General features: G+C 40.7%; 1 protein-coding gene across 1 annotated transcript in view; it reads right to left on the bottom strand.

Annotated features, from left to right (window-relative positions):
- Positions 1 to 21,567, bottom strand: part of ST8SIA6 (ST8 alpha-N-acetyl-neuraminide alpha-2,8-sialyltransferase 6) — a 148,426-nt gene that overhangs the window by 66,456 nt on the left and 60,403 nt on the right. The window contains exon 3 of the mRNA XM_047741664.1: positions 14,933 to 15,022. Within this exon, the coding sequence (XP_047597620.1) occupies positions 14,933 to 15,022 (90 nt within the window). The remainder of the gene's footprint in view (positions 1 to 14,932; positions 15,023 to 21,567) is intronic.

Raw genomic sequence — 21,567 nt, 5'->3', positions numbered from 1 at the left:
TGACTTACATTTTTTAAATTTCTTTATTTTATATTATTTTTAAAGAATTTTATTTATTTGACAGAGAAAGACATAGCAGGAGAGGGAGCAGAAGCAGGGGGAGTGGGATAGGGAGAAGCAGGCTTCCTACCATGCAGGGAGCCCGATGTGGGACTCAATCCCAGGACCTTGGGATCATGACCTGAGCCGATAGCAGACGCTTAACAACTGAGCCACGCAGGCACCCCCTGACTTACATTTTTAAAAAGGTTTCTTCTCTATACTTTGTTGAAAATAGCCTCTTAGAGCATGGGAGACCAATTAAGAGATGTTTGCCACAATCCAGGAGTGGAATAAAGATGGCTTGGACCAGGGCGGAGTTTCTAGAATTAGTAAGAAATGATCAGCTTCTATAAATGATTTGAAGGTAGCCAACGAGATTTAATGTTGGATAATGAGGTGGATAAAAAGAGAGGACTCAAGAATAACTCTGAGCGTTTAGGCCTAAACTCTGGAAGAATAGATTTGGCATTAACCAAAGCTGGGAAAAATGCTGGAGTACAAAGCATTTCTCTTTAAGAGAAAGTCCAGGAGATCCTGCAAGATGTCTAAGGTTGGAGATAACTTACAAACCCAGGGAAATGTTGACTGGGCAAAGGAACATTCAAAACTGGGAACAGGTTCAGGCAGAACCTGGAACTCATCAGTATGATGAGTTGGGTGAACTTGGAAATCATCAGTATGTACATGGCATTTAAATCCAAGAAACTAAATGTGGTCTTTGAGGATTGAGCATGAAGAGAAATGAGGCTTAAGGACTGAGTTCTTAGCTACTCCAGTGTCAAAAGTGAGAGGAGATGAGGACTCTGCAAAGAAGAATGAGAAGCCAGTGTATTCTGACTTTCTTAATATACTATGAGCTACTATTATCATCATGTTTCTTGTGCAAGAGTTCTCAACCACACATCCTTTGAAACTGTTCACCTCTAGGTTGAGAATAACTGGCACTGTACCTATCCCAACATTGACTGCAAAAAAACTGTTGTGTGTTTCTGAAACTGAAATTTAATGTGATTAGAACTAAAAACACCCAAAGGTTTCAGATATTAATTCTGAACTATGCCAATAATTAGTCATTAGCCATGCTTTTACCAAGAGAAGCCAGATTGATCCCAAACTTGCAATTAGGGTACCTGCTGTGCAAGACAATGCCACATTAACACTATTTACATTTCAGAAGCTTAAGTAAAGTAAGTATCAAAAGGTGAAGAATATGTATAGTACTTTCAAGATGGATTGCTTTTGAGGAGCTGCTCGTTATAAAGTCAAATGTTTTCTATTACAAAGTCTTGCAATTGTGACTGTTAATCCTGCTCTCATTAAGAGTTGCACCATAGAGTACTGAAAACAAAATAGTCAAAATTTCATCCAAATCCTAGTTCTGCCATTTGTAATTGTCTGATGTGCTCTAAGCCCTTTAAACCGTCTGGGCTCATTTTTTCACTGGTGTAATTAGCATAATGAAACCTACTCTGAAAAAATACTGCAAGGACTATGGATGCATTTAAATTACCTTACATATAGAAAGCTCACAAAAGTCACAGTTGTTATATTACAACTATTTAATAACTTTGGTGATAACGACAGTCATTATGATAAAATATAATAATGCAAAGTATTATGAATTGAATAGTACATAAGTTATCTACAGACACACAATAAGTTACTCCAAAACTTATTGACTTAAAAATATAATCCACATTCATTATTAAACAGCTTCTGAAGGTCAGGAATTCATCAGCAGCTTAGCTGAGTGGTTTTGGCCCAGCAGTCCTCATTAAACTGCAAAGTTAAGAGGTTGGTCAGGACTGAAGGATCTGCTTCTAAGAGGGTGCACCTCACATGACTGACAAGCTGGTGCTAGCTGTTGGCAGACCTTAGTTCCTTGGCACGTGGACCTCTCCATATCCTCATGGTGCGAAAGCTGGCTTCCTCCACAGCAAGTAATCTTAGACAGTAAAGCAAAACTATCAATTTCTTTTATGACCTGTCCTTGAAAGTCAGACTTTGTTAATTCTGCTGTATTGCTACACTGTTAACTGGTTACAAAAGGCAGCCCCTTTCGGTGAGGTAGAGGAAAGTGTGTGGATACCAATGAGAGAATCATTGGGCGCCATTTTGAGAGTTTGACTACTGTAAATAGTAAATAAACTATGCATTTAACATTAAATGCTATACTTTTGAAAATATTGGACAAAAGTAACAGGTTTGTTTTCTTTCTCTGACCACTTCTAAAATTAGAAATAATCTCAATTAGTTCTTGATGTCCTTAAATAAGTTTGATTATTTTTATCATCATTGTGTATTAAGGGTTCCTTTCAAATGACTAATTATTTGAACAAGGATAATGAAGCCTTCTGATATGAATACGTAATCAACATTATAGCGTAACTAGAAAGTCAATACTTTAATTTTCCTCTGAGGGCAAATTCAGCTTTGTTTCCACTGATAAATACTTAAAATAAAACAACACACTATTTCAATCTTCAGTATGGCAAAAAAAGATTTACTAAGGAACTCTTACCAAATATTAATTAAGGAATTCAGATTAGAATTATGTTAATTATTTTCCAGCATCAACAACACCCCCCCCACACACACACATACACAATCTTTCATTTTCCCACCTTTTCATTAACTGGTTGCCTAACATTAAACAAGTCATTGTCCCACTGCTTTATCTTTAAAGTGAGGCAACAGATTTTGTAGAGAAATAAGAGCCATACATGTTTTTGGTAAGAACAGAAAAAAGTATATGGATCTGAAGAATTTGAGACTATTCCTTCAATTTCTTAAACTGTATGATTATGATTTCTTTCTTTCTTTCTTTCTTTTTTTAAAGATTTATTTATTTATTTATTTGACAGACAGAGATCACAAGTAGGCAGAGAGGCAGGCAGAGAGAGAAGGGGAAGCAGGCTCCCTGCTAAGTAGAGAGCCCAATGCGGGGCTCGATTCCAGGACCCTGGGATCATGACCTGAGCCAAAGGCAGAGGCTTTAACCCACTGAGCCACCCAGGTGCCCCAGATTGTAATTTCTTATATAGTCTCTGGTATATATGGTGAAATCATCTTTTAATAGATCTGGCATAATTGTTTGGCATAAACACAAAAGAAGTTTCACAGCCTTCTTTCATAGACTTGATATTATCTCATCTGCCCCAATTTAAAATCTTATATCAACAAACATAGCCCTGCTTTAGTTACCAAGAGAAATTTCCTAAGATATTAAGAATGTACCATGTTGTTACAAATGGCTGTTTTGTGTTAACTTTTTCATTCTGATTGTCATACCAATGACAGAAAAAAGTGCTAGATTTTGGAGCCCTTAAATCTGATCTAAAAAGGCAAGTTAAAGGGTCAGAGGTAAAAAGACAAACAAAGTGTGGGTATCATTTTAAGAAGCAATGAAAGCACCACAGATTTAAAGCTAAGTAGAAACTAGTCATACATCACCCAATGCAAGAAAACCTTGCACATGACCAGAGATCATTTTTCCTGATAGACAACTTGAAACTTAGGAATACTTGCTTGGTTAGCAAGCTGTCAAGTGATATGCTCACATTCAGGTTTTTGAGTTTTGATCTACCATAATTTATACCTTTCCCTTTCAAACTGGGATTCAGGTCATGTTGTACTCTCCAAGGTAATAAATAGTGAAGAACATTCTGGGCCAGTCTTCAACTCACTTTGCTGTTCACCCTGCAAAACAGACTTTCTAACTAGCATCTTTATGGTGCCCTATTGAGATACCTTTCAGAAAATTCTATTGTTGTCAGTTATTTCAAATGGTATTGCATGATATAGCTCATCAAACATACCCACTCACCAAGTAGTGTAGGGTTTAAGCCACGCTTAGCCCATACAAAGAAGTGTTGTTCCAGATATTAATACAGAGAATTTGAATCTTAGCCCCCCTTTCTGAATGCAAGTGAATATTTCACGCCTCAGTGATGGTATAATAAGTTGCAGTGCAATGGCTTACATTCAGTTCCTGAAAAGGTCTCTAAATCTCTTTCAGTAGAGACACTATATAAATTATTCAAGTGTTCAAAAAATGTAAGAGACTGTTGTTGTTTAAAAAAAAAATGTTTTCTTCTACCTTTAAGAAACACCTTAGAGGCCATGAGTCAATAGAATGATGAGAATAATGGAGCCATTTAATAGGTATGTGGCAGAAACATCTGGTTGACCAACCACTGACTGGTATTTCCTTTCTACAGTTTATAATTGGTGCTGCAAGCAGTTTCCCAGCCAGGTACTACAGACCTTGATGCCTACCATGTGCCACCTCCACTCACTGGTCAAAATGAGTTGCAGGACTCCAAAATTGGAGGTGGGCCCAATTCCAGCCAATAAGACATGACTTGAAGTGACATCTGTTCCCTCCAAGCCATGGGTGCTTCCTCCATAGCACCTTCTTCAACAGCAAGCCTGGGATCATCTACTGAAGATGGCTACATCATAAGATGGAAGGAGCCAGAATCCCTGAGGAATTTTAACTTCAATACGCAACTTTCCTTTGCGTATCGATTAAGGAGTATCTGCATTGAACACCGTATAAAAGAGAATAAAATTTTATGTTGCAGTGTTGCCTTCTGGGAGGTTTTGTTAGAACAGTTCATCTCCCCTAACTAAATGTAGAAAATATAAACGCACATTTTCTTGAGGTCCAAGATCATCTGACATAATGGAAGAGAAGCACAGGGGGAAAAAAACGGGTACAACAACAGAGTCAGAAACATCTGAGAGGGAGAAAAATGAGTTCATTTCCTGGGTCAGCTGCTCTCAAGTTTCTGCTCTTAGAAAAATCAGTTCATTTGTCTGAAGCAATGTAAACTAAGACAGAAAGCTTGGGTATTCATAAAAATCACTTTTGCTAAAAGCACAAGCAGAAAACATTACATATAATCTTGCTATTCTGAAAAACAGCAAACTAGCACTGATAAGATATCTACATAGCATTTTTAGTACAGTATAATATTTTACCTGGGAAATAACCTGAGGAGAAGGATTGAGCTGAAGAAACACAGAAAGGGTAAAGGATGAGGTAAGGAAAAATGGAGAAAACCAGAGATTCAAATCAAGAGAAAGAGAAAAATGACTACTGGTTTCAAAAGGAGTTGAAGTTTATGGATCTATGGCTATTCTTTTCAGAGCTATAAATTGAAGGTGGTACACAAAATGCTTTGAAGACCTAAGAAATATATTCATTCATTTATTCACCAAATATTCACTGACCAATTACTATGTGTGGAGAGGACTGTGATAGGCACTAGAGACAAAACTGTAAACAAGCTCTCTGGAGCTCAGTTTTTTTTTTTTTAATTGAGGTATAACTGACATACAATATGATGTCAGTTGCAGGTGTACAACATAGAGACTCAACACTTGTACACACTGAGAAATGATCACTACAATAAGTCTAGATACCATCTATCACCAAAGTTAATATAATGTTATTTGTTGTATTTCCCATACCATACACTATACCCTGTGTCTTATTTATTTTATAACCAGAACATTGTACTTCTCAAGAAGTACCCCTTCAACCATTTCAAACACTTCCCTAAACCCTCTCCCCTCTGACAACCGCCAATCTGTTCTCTGGGTTTCTTCTGTTTTGTTCTTCATGTATAAGTGAAATCATGTGGTATTTGTTTTCATCTGACTTATTTTAGAGCATAATGCCCTCAAGGCCCATCCATGTTTTTGCAAACGGCAACATTTCATTTCCTATTATGGCTGTGTAGTATCCTGTGTGTGTGTCTGTGCGCGCGCGCGCGCGCGCGTGTGTGTGTGTGTGTGTGTGTGTAAATAATGCTGTAAGGTATATACAGGAGCATCCATCTTTTAGAATTAGTGTTTTCATTTTCTTCAATACATACCCAATAGTGTAATTGCTACATCACATGGTAGTTCTATTTTCCATTTTTTGTGGAATCTCCATATTGTATTCCATAGTGGCTGGACAAACACACATTTCCATCAACAGTACACAAGGGTTCCCTTTTCTACCTATCCTGGCCAATGCTTCTTTCTTGTCCTTTTGATAAGAGTCATTCTGACAAGTATAAGGCGATATCTCCTTGTAGCTTTGATTTGAATTTTTCTAATTAGTGATGTTTGTAACTTGTAACTATTAGCCATATATACATCTTTTTTTTTTGAAAAATGTCTATTAAATCCTCTGCCCATTTTTAAATTGGATTTTTTTGTTGTTGTTATTGAGCTATATGAGTTCTTTTTTTTTTTTTTTTAAGATTTTATTTATTTATTTGACAGAGAGAGATCACAAGTAGATGGAGAGGCAGGCAGAGAGAGAGAGAGGGAAGCAGGATCTCTGCCGAGCAGAGAACCCGATGCGGGACTCGATCCCAGGACGCTGAGATCATGACCTGAGCCGAAGGCAGCGGCTTAACCCACTGAGCCACCCAGACGCCCGAGCTATATGAGTTCTTTATCTGCTTGGGATATTAACCCTTATTAGATATGTGATTTGCAAATATCTTCTCCTGTTCAACAGGTTGCCTTTTTATTTTGATGAGGATTTCCTTTGCTAGACAGAAGCTTAATGTCATCCCATTTGTTTATTTTTGCTTTTGTTTTCCTTGCTTTTAAAGTCAGATCCAAAAAACATGGCAAAGACTAATTTCAAAGAGCTTACCACTTGTTTTCCTGTAGGAGGTTTTGGTTTCAGGTCTTACATTCAATACTTCAATCCACTTGAGCTCATTTTTTGTATGGTATAAGATGGTATCCAACTTCATTCTGGCATGTAAACTGTCTGGGTTTCTCAACACCAGTTGCTGGAGAGAGTCTCCTTTCCCCATTGTATATTGCTGCCTTCTTTGTGGAAATTGATTGACTACATACACATACTGGGCTGGGCTCACTATTCTATTCCATTGATCTATATGTCTGTTTTTACACCAAAACTATAATGTTTTAATTACTAAATCTCTGTAGTATAATTTGAAATCGGGGATCATGGTACCTCTGGCCTAGCTATTCTTTCCCTGGATTGTGTTGGCTATTTGTGGTCTTTTGTACTTCCATATAAATTCTAGCATTACATGTTCTAGTTCTGTGGAAAATGCCATAGGAACTTTGATAAAGATTATGGTGAATCCATACATTGCTTTGGGCAGTACAGACATTTTAAATATTAACTCTTTCAATCCTGGGACACAAAATATCTTTCCACTCATTTGCGTCTCCTTGAATTTCTTTCACCAATGTCTTATAGTTTTCAGAGTGTAGGTCTTTTACCTCCATAGTTAAATTTATTCCTATGTATCACTCTTTTTGGTGCAATTGTCAATGGGACTGTCTTCTTGGTATCTCTGATTGTTCATTATTAGTGTATAAATATGCAAGATTTTTGTATATGAATCTTGTATCTTGTAACTTTACTGGATTTATTTATTAGTTATAATAGTTTTTTGGTGAAGTTCTTAGGGTTTTCTCTATATAGTATCATGTCATTTGCGCAGTGACAGCTTTAATTACCTCTTCCTTTCCAATTTAGATGCCTTCTGTTTTTGTTTTGTTTTGTTTTTGTTGTTGTTGTTTTTCCTAATTGTTGTGGCGAGAACTCTTCTAATACTATGCTGATAGAAGTAGGGAGAGTGGGCATTTTTGTCTTGTCACTGATCTTAGAGGAAAAGCTTTCATGGTTTCACCATTGTGTATGATAAGAGCTGTGGGCTTGTAATATATGGCCTTTGTTTCATTGAGGTAGATTCTCTATATACCCTTGCTGCTAAGAGTTTTTAACATAAACGGATGCTGAATTTTATTAAAAGATTTTCTCACATTTACAGAGATATCGTATGATTTTTATTGCTCATTTTGTTAATGTAGTCTATCACATCGATTGGTTTGCAGATGTTGAACCATTCTTGCATCCCTTGAATAAATCCCACTTAATCATGGTATAAAATTCTCTTAATGTATTTTTGAATTTGGTTTGCAAATATTTTGTTGAGAATTTTTGCATCCAAGTTTATCAGGGATATTGCTTGTACTTTTCTTTTTCTTGTTTTGGGGTTGTCCTTGCCTGGTCTGGTATTAAGATCTCACAAAATGAGCTTGGAAGTCTTCCCACCTCCTCAATTTTTTGGAAGAGCCCAACAAGAATAGGTATTAAATTTTCTTTAAATGTTTGATAGAATTCACCAGTGAAGCTGTCTGGTCCTGGACTTTTGTTGCAAGGTTTTTGATTACTGATTCAATCTCCTTACTAGTGATTGGTGTATTCAGATTTTCTGTTTTTTCATCATGCAGTCTTAGAAGGCTGTAAGCTTCTAGGAACTTATCCATTTCTTCTTGATTGTCTTGTTTGTTGTCATATAATTGCTCACAGTAGTCTCTTAAAATACTGTGTATTTATGCAGTATCAGTTGTAACTTCTCTTTAATTTCTGACTTTATTAGATCCTTCTATCTTTGTTCTTTATGAGACTACCTAATGGTTTATCTTTTTTTATCTTTTTAAAAAATCAGGTCTTGGTTTCATTGATCTTTTCAACTGATTTTTTAGTCTCTGTTTCATTTATTTCCAGTTTGATCTTTGATTATTTCCATCCTTCTATTAATCTTGGGCTTCATTTGTTCTTCTCTTCCTCGTTCCTTTATTTGTAAAGTTCAATTCTTTGAGATTCTCTTGTTTCTTGAGGTAGGGCTATTTTGCTAAGAACTTCCCTCTTAGAACCACTTTTGCTATATCCCATAAATTTTGGTATGTCATATTTCTGTTTCTATTTGATTCCAGGTACTTTAAAAAATTTCTTCTTTGATTTCTTCTATGACCCAACAGTTGTTTAGCAACATGATTATCTCCATGTATTTGTAGTGTTAGCAGTTTTCTTTTTGTAACTGATTCCTAGTTTCATATCACTGTGTTGTCTGAAAAAATGCTTGATATTATTTCAATCTTTTTGAGTTTATTGAGACCTGTTTCATGTCCTAACATGTAATCTATCCTGAATAATGTTCCTAGTGCAACTGAGAAGAAAGTGTATATTGCTGATTTAGGACGGAATATTTTATATATATATATATATATATATATATATATATATATAGAGAGAGAGAGAGAGAGAGAGAGAGAGAGAGAGAGAGAGAAAGAGTGAGTTCATCTAGTGTGCCATTTAAGGCCACTGTTTCCTTATCAATTTTCTGTCGGGACAATCTATCCATTGATATAAATGGAGTGCTAAAGTCTCATATTATTATTGTATTACTGTCATATTTCACCATATAGGTCTGTTAATATTTGCTTTATTTATCTTGGTGCTCCTATATTGGGTGTAGATATATTTATGTATGTGATATCTTCTTGCTGAATTGACCCCTTTAGCATTATATACTGTCTCTCTGTTTTTTATTATAGCCTTTGGTGTAAAATCTACTTTGTCTGATATGAATATAACTATACTAGATTCCTCTTAATTTCCATTTGCATGAAATATCTTTTTTCATCCTTTCACTTTAAGTCTATGTGCATCCTTCCTTCTGAAGTGAGTCTCCTGTAGTTACTGTATATTTGTGTCTTTTTTTTTCCTTATCCCTTCAGCCACTCTATGTCTTTTGATCAGTGAATCTAAACCATTTACATTTAAAGTAATTATTGGTAGGTTGTACTTACTGTCATTTTATCCACTGTCTTCTGGTTGTTTTGGGGATTCCTCCTTTTCCTTTCTTCTCTTTTTCTCTTCCCCTGTGATTTGATGACTTTTATTTAGTGTTACATTTAAATTCCTTTCTCATTTTCTTTTATATACTTACTATATATTTTGCATTGTGATTACCATTACGTTCATATATATCATCTTACGTATATAACATCTTATGTATATATCATCTTATCTATGTGTTTGAAAGTTGATAGCAACTTAAATTTGAACACATTCTAAAACTCTACATTTTTATCCCATCACCACATTTTATGTTTTTGATGTCACATTTTACTTATTTTTATTATATGTATCCCTTAACTAATTATTATAGTTTGGGTCAATTTTTTACTATGTTTGTCTTTTATCCTTTATAGTTGTTTTTAAGTAATTAATCCACTACCTTTACTGTAAATTTATTAAATATATAATAAAAATATATTTTTGCAGTGAGATTTTTACTTTCATGTTCTCTTGTTATTAATGAGTGCCATTTCTTTTCAGCTTAAAAAATCCCTTAAAAATTTCTTGCAAGGCTGCTTTAATAGTAGTAGGCCTTTAGCTTCTGTGTTCTAGAAAACTCTATCTCTCCTTCGATTCTGAATAATAACCTTGTTAGGTTGATTATTCTTGGTTGAAAGATTTTTTTTTCCTTTTAGCACTTTGAATATGTCCTGCCACTTCCTTCTGGCCTGGCAAAATTTCTGCTGCTATCAACAGAATCTGTTGATAGCATTATGGGATATCCCTTGTACGTAACAATGGGAAATTGCTTTTCTCCCGCTTCTTTTAAGATTTTTTCTCTTTAACTTTTGACATTTTGATTATAATGTGTCTTGGTGTGGCTCTCTTTGGACTCATCTTATTTTGGAATTTCTGGGTTCTTAAACCTGGATGTCTGTTCCTTCACCAGGTTAGGAAAATTATCAGCCACTATTTCTTCAAATAAGTCTTCTGCCCCTTTCTCTCTCTCTTCTCCTTCTGGGACCCCTATGATGTAAATGCTATTTCACTGGATTTTGTACCATAGGTCTCTTAAGTTTTATTCATTTCTTTATGCTGCTCTGTCTGGGTTAACTCCATTGCTTTGTCTTCCAACTTGCTAATCTGTTCTTCTGCTTCATCCCTCTATTATTAAACCCCTCTGGTGTATTTTTCAGTTCAGTTACTGTATTTTTCAGCTACATTACTGTATTTTTCAGCTCCATGACTACTGTTTGGTACTTTCTCATATTTTAAGACTCCTAGTTGGACTTATCAGTGTGTTCATCCCAAGTTCAGTGAGCAACTTTATGACCATGACTTTGAATTCTTTATCAGGCAAATTACATATCTGCATATCATTAAGGTTTTTTTCTGAGGTTTTGTCTTATTCATTCATTAGGAACATACTTCTTTGTTTCCTCAGTTTGCTTCACTCTCTCTGTTTCTGTGTATTAGGTGAAGCAACTACCTATCTTGAAGAAGTGGCGTTGTGTAGGGGATGAACATTCTTGTTTCACCTTCCTCTAGCTCTTGGCTGTCTCTTGAGCCTTTGTGATTGTCTAAACCACACGCTTTATTCTTGATATGTCCCCGTTTTTAAGAGTGTGCCAAGAACTGTGAGTGTTCCAAGGGGAGGAAGCTCATTTAGGACTTACTTTCAGGCTGATTGGAAACCGGGCCCTCAGGAAGCAGCTGCTAAAGTTTGCAAATATATACACTCCTGAGGGGCCACAATCATCATCCCTGCTGGCCTCCAGACCAGGAGATCCAGAGGTATCCTCTGGACAAGAGTACAAAAATCAGGGCTCCAGATAAGTATATAACCTCTTCTTTGGCAGGTCTCATTAATCTGTAGCAAGGCCAAGGTGGTGCTCAAGAATAGTGTCTCCCCACTTACATTCCCAGGGAGCACCACGTCAGCCTCCAGATGCTGGGAAACCAAAAGCCTGTCCCTCACGCCGAAGCTCCAGGCTAAGTAAGTAGGCCTTTTTCAGAGGAAGACAGGTTGTGTTTCAGTCTGTTGTCTGCGAAGTGTCCTGGGCGCGGTGGTTGGACAATAACTGTTCTTTGAATTGTTACCTTTCCGGGATGCTTAGGAACTCCAGCCCCCTTAGCTGACGTGACCAGGCAATCAGATGGTGTTCCTGTATGGACTGCGCATGCCCCCTGGACAGCTAGTGTCGGGGGTGGGGCATGCTCGCTGACTTCAGAAAGGCAGCGGGACAATGTTTTAACAGTGTGTGCCCCCGAGTTTCAGGAATAGTGGGACAGTGCCTTGCCTGTGCGTGCGCGCTGGCTTTTGGCTGGGTGCAGGTGAATACCGTGATCACTTAGGCTCACCTGCCCCTGCCAGGGAGCAGGACAGTCCTGCAACCACCCACACTTCTGGCTGCAGCAAGGCAATGGGATAGGGCCGCGTCCGTGGAGCTCAGAGTCTCAGACAATAAAGAACTGTGATTCCAGAACTGCTGTTCTCCAAATAGCAGCTGTTTAATTTTCTTTTATTCAAAGATGTACTAAAGACCAATGGAGAAAAAGAGCAGTTTCCCTCCCACTATAACTGTGTCTTCCCAGGTTCTATTTTCGCAAACCGAAAGGGACAAATTGGCTAAAGAAAGACAAAATTCTAAGACTTTACCAGACCATGACGAAAACAGAGCTAAATAATTATTTCTGAGAAAATGAAATTACTTTTTATCACCCCATATTGAATAGCTCTCCCGATTGTCCCCTGTAAGTCTATAATAGCACTGAAGTCGCAGAACACACAATTCCTGACAACAAATGATACAACTGAAAAAATTAGTCTCCTGTGTGCAAAATAACACTTTCATAACAATGGGCAATTCATGCTTGCTCTCTCTAGACCTTTGCCAAACAGAATACCAGAGCAGGCTAATTATGTGAGCTAGCTGAAAATTGTGTGCATAATGGAAATGCATCCCCCTGCAGAACAACCAAGAAGAGGTCTCAGCACCAGATCCAAAACAATAGAAAAAAGTGCGAGAGCAAACACGAGGGCACAGGCACAGACATTCTCATTAGCACACGGCCACTGACTGTTTTTGTTGATGCACTTAATAAAGTTGTTAAATTCTGTCCTTGGAAGAAAAAAAAACCACAACATTTTACGATTAAAGAATTTTCTCCCGTGCTGACTCAAGTGGTTTGCTCCAACATATAGCTATGGGTCATCCTTACATTGAGGACTTTTGTCACTTCAGGGAGCAAAACCAGCTCATGTCAGAGAGAATGCTGATGAAAGTCAAAGGCAACTTTCACGTGCGGAGTCACACATCAGGCAAGGAGTCCCACCAGCCTGTCACAGGGTATGGTGGAACAAGGACTGATTTTTTCCAAATTCTTACTTTCCATGTGTCATTGTGCCATGTCTGATGCTGGGAGCCTGCGGGAGGTGTGGGATTCAAGATTCCTAGGGAAAGTTTCCGAGAAAGACCTGTAGCCCCTAAACCCAACAAACAACAGCTATACCATGATAAAAATGGATGTGTTGCACCATCTGTAATGCGTGAGCTACTTTAGGTCCATCCCAAAATTGAATGAATTTATCATGCAGAGAGAGATGCATTTTCAACAGTTTCTTCTAGCCAATCTATGGTAAGTGAGCGTCCTGGCAAGGACGATAGCCCACTCGACTATAGTCTGTTAAGAACAGCTTCTGAAAGGGACTTTTCCAAAAGGCCTGGGCTGGATGTAGGGAAATCCAAGCACAATGTCAGGGGACTGTTAATGGCTTATTCCTGACATGAAGGGTCCAGGGAGAGAATGAAAGCCGAGGGAGGGAGAGAAAGAGACACCTAACAAAAGTCATGACCTTCATTAGAGATAGAGCCCTTTCCTTTGGTCAAGCAGGTGGTTCACCTACGGCACCACCACAAAGAAAGATCCTTTCCTCTTTCTGTTCTCCTTCTGGTGTTCCCCTCTGACTCGAATCCAAAGAAAACTAGATGACAAGGAGCAAGAGGTGTGCTGATGAAGTTCTTGTGGGTCAACATTCCAGGGCAAAGAAATGCACAGACCAAACTGTAGTGAAGAGAGAGAAGGTGGTCAGGTGTGGCGGACGGAAGGCACACAGCACAGTAGATTTCTCCAGGAAGCATAAGGGTCCATCGGTTGGAATTTAGGGAAAAGAAAACTGAAGTTTTATTGGGGCTCTCCTTTTGTAATAAACTGAGCTAACACATAGGACTGGATGGTCAAACCAGATGAACGTAAATCAGAGATCATATTCAGTCTCAGGCTTCCCTAATAATTTCAAGGATCCAGGCAGTCAAGAGGCTCAGACCAAGAAGTGATGCCCTGGGATGGCAGCGGTGGTCACCCTGGTACTATGTTCCTGCCCTGGACATGACTGTCTGGCCCAGAATAGCAGCTGAGGTTTCCAAGCGAGAGCTGTGAGGCTCTTTACACCGCAGGAATATTTATACTATACTATATACTATATTATAAAATGTTTCCTTTTTAAGCCCCCAAAGTCAGATAATCTATGTGCGCCTCTCTGGGGAGCCCTGCCTCGAAGATCCTAGGTTCCAGGATCTGAGTATGATTAATACTAAATGCAACTCAGCTTGGTTCCTTTGAGGAAGGTGACGGGTGTAAGCACAGGCCCCCTGCCCCACACGCACACCCTTCGTCTGGCACTGCCTGCCGAGGCAGTACACCCCAGCCATCAGACTCTTAGGCCACCAGGGGCTCTCCTATGTGTGAAGCTTGGAGCTTTAAGATCTCCCTTCCCAGTAGGAAGAAGATGGTACAGGGATCTCTCTAAAATACAGGATTGGAAGCAGGTGGGGGGTTGGTTAGGGAGTGGAAGGTGAACCACCTCTAGGACTAGGGGTAAACCTGCTAACCTTCTGGAATTATAAGCGATTCAGGACAAGTGTACTTTTTTCTAGGATAGCATCCAGAATGCTTCCAGGCTCCTCAAAAAAGACTGAAGGCCTATAAGGTCTAGCCAGTAAAACTACACAGAGTTTTCAGTGAATGGGGATCCAGGGATAGCTAATTGAGTCCCCACCACCAGGGTCTCACCCTGGCCTGCTCTGTCCACCGCCCATCCACTTGCTCACCAGAGAGAGCTTCTCAGAGCCCCAGGGGAAGCCTGAGCATGAACACAGTCTCATTTTCCAAAAGGTTTCAAAGTAAAACATTTTTGAATGCAAAACACTTCTTTTAAAAATTCGATTAAATGTAAAAAGTAGAGCTTACCTTTTTAGTTTGCTAGATAAAGTCTGAAAGCCGTCTTGTAGTCTTTTGCATGTTTCTGTCAGCTGGAGGGACTTCTCACTCAGATATGTGCTGTTCCATGAAAGAGATTTTAAAAAGATTGATTTCAAATGAGAGCCATAAGATAACGTTAACAACATCCAGATATAATTGATCCAGTGTGCCCAAATGAAGTCTGATTTTCATCCCATTATTGGATTTCTCCGTGGAAAAGGAAATTGATATTTTCACCTCTGACAGGTCTAAATTAGGAAAAAAAAAAAAAAAAGTTTGCACTATAAAGTCAAAACAGGGAAGAACTCCCGATGGAAGACTTTGTATTTTCAGGTTTTCATATCTTTTTAGTATTTCCAATGAACACATCACTGAACAGTTGTAATCATTCCATGCATCACCCGTCACGTTAAAGAGACACTGTCTGGCAGGAAGCATGCACACACAAGAGATCAGTATACTCTCCAAAAAGAAAGCATGGTCGATCTGGCCCGTGATTACTATGACACCCATGATATGAGAGCTTGTTCCTTTTGTTTCATGAACTTGGAAAACTGGAGATGGAAAGAAGCCAAATGAAAAAGCAAGTTAAGGAAATGGATCATGGGGTCGGGCAGCCTCCTGAGACTCCGAGACACACGTGGGCTTCATCTCGCGCCAGATCAGCTTCTACACCTCAAGTCTGACCTCATACTACTGTTGTCGTGATGGAGACATGATAGAGAAAACAATGTAAAGCATTTGGTACCTTGGCTGAGACCATAAATCCTTGAAACAGTATCCAATCACACTTTGCTTAGACTCCCAAAATATGCATGGAATTCTGACCTAGCATTAAATGTGTTTATTTAATCATCCTGAAGGTATTTGCTGAGAACCTGGTAGGGGCTGGAGACCAGGCGCAGGCTATTTTGATAGATAAAACAGGCAGGGGCCCTTTCCCTGAGGGGGCATGCGGTCTGGTCGTGGAGAAACCTGGTCCTCAAACAAAAAGCTGCACAAATGAATACAGAATGATGAACTGTGACGGGGATCATTAAAACAGCAGGGGATGCCACGCAGGAGTGCGTAACGGGGAGACCTCTGCATCCTCAGGGAGCCTCTGAGACAGTGCTGTGCAGGTTGGAGACTGCAAGGATAATCTAAGAGAGCCAGGTGAACTATGGGACGTTGGGGGGGGGGGTTCCAGGCAGAGGACAAAGCAGGTGCAAAGGCCCCAGAATGGAGCGGCAGCCCAGAGCATCTGAGGAACTGAAAGAAGAAGGAAGCAAGCACACAGGACTGCTAAAGCACGTGGAGAATCCATCCTAGTAACAAGAGGAAGCAGGACAGTCATGCAACCCTTGTGTACATTTTCAGAGCTTCCCTTTGCTGAGAGAACAGTTGAGGGGAGGCAGGGCTGCTGAAAAGGTGGGCTGGTTAGGAGAGAGAAGAAGGCAATTCGTCTTCCTAGCTGGGTGACAATGGAACACGATGTGACGACACCCAGCCAGCAGGTGCCTTATGGAACAGGGTCTGTGCCCTGCTTGGGAGACGCCTGCTGCACAGCTGGCTGGCTTTCCTGGGCAGTTGCACTCCCTGAAATTTAGGGATCCAGACAGCTTGGACAGAAGGTCTTGTGGCACCTTCATTCCAACAACCTGCTTCTGTACCTGTGCGGTAGGAGAAGAAAGCTCTGGAAAGCATGACCCCCATATCTGCATGGGTCAGCCTGGCCAGAAGTAGGCACAGGCCCACCCCGACTGCAAACCCCAACAGCCAGAACAAAGCACAGGCCCACCCCGACTGCGGAGTGGAGTCAGAAGCTGACAGACAGTGAGATTTGTTCTGCAGGTAAGACTGACAGGATTTCATAATAAATTGGATCCAGGAAATGAGGGGAGCAAGAGGTATGAAGGTAAAGATGTACACAAGACAGCTTCGTAATTAGTTATCTGGTATTTCTCAGCAAGGCTTTCTAAAAACACTGTCCACAGAGCACCTACAGACTCACAAAAATCCCTCTTTATCCTGATTAGACTGGTACCCCCACCCCCCATCTCCTTTCTCCTTCTCCCTCCTCCATCTTCATGCCTGACCTTCTGTGCTTTCTGAATATATTATCGTACCTTCCAAGGATTTGTTTATTTCTAATTTGCTGTGTATTTTATTCAGGCAGCACCGTTAATGAAGTGAATTACCAAGCCAACAGTGCTTTGAATTATGATGGCTTTGCAATACTGAATTGTGCAACTGTGGCGAGCAGGCACCAATGGGATTTAGTGTCCCACAACTTCCCTTAAATTGGAGAGTATCTTTGTTAATAAAAAGTCAGAACAGTTTTGTCCAACTGAAATCACAGAAGATCCAATGAAAGCAAATGAGAGTGTCCGGTGTAAAGTGAAGATGAGAGCATGAAGTCAGGGGGAAAAACAGGGTCTGAGGGACCAGGAGGGCCAGGCTTTAGGGTTTCCTTTATAAAAATCTTTACTCAATAAAGTAGTTAAATGGAGGCTATAGATTGAATGTTTACCACCCCCCACGCCCGAATAAGTATGTTGAAATTCTGACCTCCAAGGTGATGGCATGCGGAGGTGGGATGCTTGGGAGGTGATGACAACATGCCAGGGTGGGTCATGAATGTAATTAGTGCCCTTATAAAATCAGCCTGGGAGTCCCCAGGCTGCCCTGTGAAGTTACAGTAAGAGAGGGCCACCTCTGAGGAAGTGAGCCCTCACCAGATCTGAACATGCTGCCATCTTGGACATCCAGCCTCCAGAGAGGGGAAATACATTTATGGTTGTTTATAAGCTGCTTACTCTACACTATTCTGTTCCAGCAGCCCGAATGGACTAAGACAAGGAGATACACAGGATGTGTACAAAAACACCTGGCACACAGAAGTCATTAAATCCATATCAGGTTTTTATTCTAATGCATCACTATATTCGTTCCTCAAACCTGTCATGGTTATTGACACACAGGGGTCAGAAACTTGTCCCACCCCTAGAAGCTACTTCTCCGTGAAAGGGACAGAAAGGGAAGCCCCTTGATCTCTCTTTGTTTCTGTTTCTCTCCTGTCTCCTTTCATTCAGAGTCTTCATACTTTTCTTCCTTTCATCTAATGTCCTTAAAACCTGCCGAGGAAAACAGTAAGATATTCACACGCAGAATCGGTAAACTTCAGACACCTGTCTACATTAGGCATCTAACCAATATAGACCCTTTGTCTGCCCTCCAGAGAAGTCTCTCCATTCATGCTGTTTTCAACTATGTTTGTTTTTAAAGTGACAGAAGTACATATTAACCATGTAACTGTTATTTTTTTAAATAAATATATTTTTAGATTATTTACTTATTTGTCAGAGAGAAAGAGAGAGCATGAGTGCACAAGCAGGGGGAGCAGCAGGCAGAGGGAGAAGCAGACTCCTTGCTCAGCAGAGAGCCCAATGCAGGACTCGATCCCAGAACACTGAGATCATGGCCTGAGCCAAAGGCAGATGCTTAACCCACTGAGCCACCCAGGCATCCCTGTAACTACCATGTTTTAAAATGCCTGAATATCTGAGAGCCTGAGAGACACCAGGAGTCCCAGGAGACACGGGAGCATTAGGCCTTTGGGGGAGAAGGTGAGACGGCCTGGTTAGGTTAGCTGGTCAGACCTCTCTGCCGTACGAGTAGGTAAGAATTAGATGTTGGGGGTCCCTGGGTGGCTCAGTGGGTTAAAGCCTCTGCCTTTTGCTCGGGTCATGGTCCCAGGGTCCTGGAATCGAGCCCCGCATCGGGCTCCCTGCTCAGCGGGGAGCCTGCTTCCTCCTCTCTCTCTGCCTGCCTCTCTGCCTACTTGTGATCTCTGTCTGTCAAACAAATAAATAAAATTAAAAAAAAAAAGAATTAGATGTTGCTTGGATCTGAGCTCTTTCAGAGGACTATGATGGAGTAACTTGCTCTTGGACGAGGAGAAGAAGAAACCTTGTCAGTTCCGATTGGAGAGAAGACATGGGAACATCTCCCAAATGTGTCAAAAGAGAGAAAGTGGGAACTAATCAAGGTGCAGGCAGGAATTCTGAAGCCCCGGAGTAAAAGGCAAGCTGGCGGAACAAGAGATTGCCACAAAACAGGCGCGGGCCGATCTGTAACCCAGAAAGGAGTCTCGGAGATCGGGTTGGAATGGCCCATCGTAAGGGACCAGGGGAGCAGGGAGAACTTGAAATGGTCAAGGCAGCTACAGAATGAAGCACATCATAACCTGACACTGGGGAGCTCGTGGTCAGGCGGAAGTCCAGGATATCAGTGCAGGGGGCCCCCAAAACTAACTCAAGTTGGTGGTCCGAGCAGTTGGGTGTAGGGAGAGAAAAAGCACAGGAATCAAGAGGGCTTCCAGGGAAGTTCTAATAACCAAATACTGTGGGGGACTGACTCTCTCAGGCTTCAAACATGAATTCTGTTTCTGTGAACTCTTGAGATTTTTTTTTTTTTTAATTTCATTTCAATTTCTGGTGAAGGCCCTTCTAATAAAATACTTCTAACTGGAATTAGGTTCAGAAAAGGATCGGGTGACATATGATCCACCAAGCTACACAGCTGAGAGTGCCCCCAAGACGAGTCACAGAAGAGACAGTGACCATCCCCTTGGAGAGGCACAAGACCTTGGACCCCAGAGCACTTGAAGCCTCCCAGATCAGCGAGCAGAGACAGCTCTAACTACCCAGCCAATGCCTCTTTAATCACTCCATTATAAGAGCACAGTCTCTGCTCACGGGTTGCCCTGCAAGACTGCCCACCTGCTCATTTGTGGTGTTCACTTTACCTTCAGAGCACTCTTAATTCCTTTCTCTCTTTGCATTCTGTCACTTCACCCTGGCAAAGCTGCAGTAATGGAGACTCCTGGCCTCATCCATTGCTATACCTGACCCCTGAGGACCACTGGAAATAAGCGATCACACAGGTAGGTGGTTGGTGCCTTGATACATCAATGGTGTCCAATTTGCTTGTTCTTTGGTCCATCTTGATGATTCTGCTCCACGTCACCAGCTAGCCTCCCCTCCTGCTTTCCTCAATGGCTACCTACCCATTCACCGGTATCTGCTTTCCAGACTTCTCACTTAATCATGTGTCCTATCTCAGAGAAAAGCAGTGCTGTCAGGTGTGAACTGATCTCTAGGGACCAGCCAACCTTTCTTTCCATCTCAGGAAACCAGTCTCCCTGCCCAACAAAAGGATAGTTCAGCCTGCCACCCCATCCCTCCCTGTCTCCTCTGAGATCTGGGCCCATCCCTTTATTTTGTTCCCTTTCTCTCCCATGGTCTCCTCCTTCTCCTCATGCTCAATTCTCTACCAATTCATTGTCAAAACTGAACAAAACTCGTTCTCCTATTCCCCTTTACCTACTATTGCCTTGGCTCCCAGAATGTACCCTGCTACTATTGCTTTTCTTCTACAAATCCACTCAGCTGTTCTTGGAAAGCATCACCAAATCTGGGGGATATTTTGGTCCTCCTACTTTACTTCCCAGTAGCTGGACAGCAGTCTTCCCTCTCTGCACCTGGTCCCCATCACAGTCCTCTCTCCCCAGTCTTCTACCCTGTTCCCCAGGGTTCTTTTGTTCTGCCTGTTACTTTTATGTAACTGACTGGTGTTCAGTGACAGCATTCCCCAGGTCTTTCTCCGGATCTCTTGTCTTCTCAGCCTGCCTGTTTTCTCCAAACATCTCCACCAACCTCCTGTCCCTTCCGCTCCGTCCTCACTGGCCCATGGGGGTTTGTTGTGTGTGCGCATCTGATGGTGAAATTTCCCTGTGCAAAGCTCTTCCTTGACCCACATCACCCTCGACACATGCTCCCCAGTCCTTGACTGGACATACAGAGCCATCTAGGACCCGGACTCCAAGATTCCACTCTCATCTTTCACAGACAGTTTGCTAAATGCTACAAATTCCTCTTTCTCCATTCCTTGTAAATCTTGTACTATGGATTCTGACTGCTTTTATTATTTAATTATAGAATTTATTTGTGTGGTGCAGGCAAGCAAGACTTTAGGCACATTTTCCTCACTTCACTGTGTCGGGGGAGAAAAAAAATCTTTTAATAAGATTTGGGGGAAAAATATACATAAAACCATGCATTTCTGCTATCATCATCTGTGTGGCTGATCTCCTTTTTTAGAAATGCTGTCTTTTTAAAGTCAGTCTTGAGTTGAAAGCGATCGCTTTACAGAGCCACCTGGCAAAATTTTGCAGAAAAACGGGAGGTTTAAGGAGGACACAGCTCCTGCAAAAGGCTAAAAATTAAGTCTCTGATGATGCAAAGAATATCCCTTAAAAAAGCACACACACACAAGGGATTCAATCTCTACAAGATAATGTCACCAGTCCTTAGCCTGCATCCACAAAGATCTCTAAAACAGACTTGACATCAGCTTCTGAGCATGACTTGTAATTCAGGCCGTCATGCAATCAGTCCCCTGGAGAAGAGTAATCTGCCTGCAGGTGACTGAGGTCTTTCAAGGACACTTTCAAGGACACCCAAATTCTATTTACGGTGGTCATAAAAGAGGCAAAACTGGAGTGTGAGTCTAAATGAAAAGCTTAAAACCCAACCAATTATAGTCTCTCTGAAGAAACAATGTTTTAACAGATGAAGAAT

This window comes from Lutra lutra, chromosome 8 (genome assembly GCF_902655055.1).
Source record: "Lutra lutra chromosome 8, mLutLut1.2, whole genome shotgun sequence".
NCBI lineage: Eukaryota > Metazoa > Chordata > Mammalia > Carnivora > Mustelidae > Lutra > Lutra lutra.
This window is presented reverse-complemented; position numbering and strand designations above follow the sequence as displayed.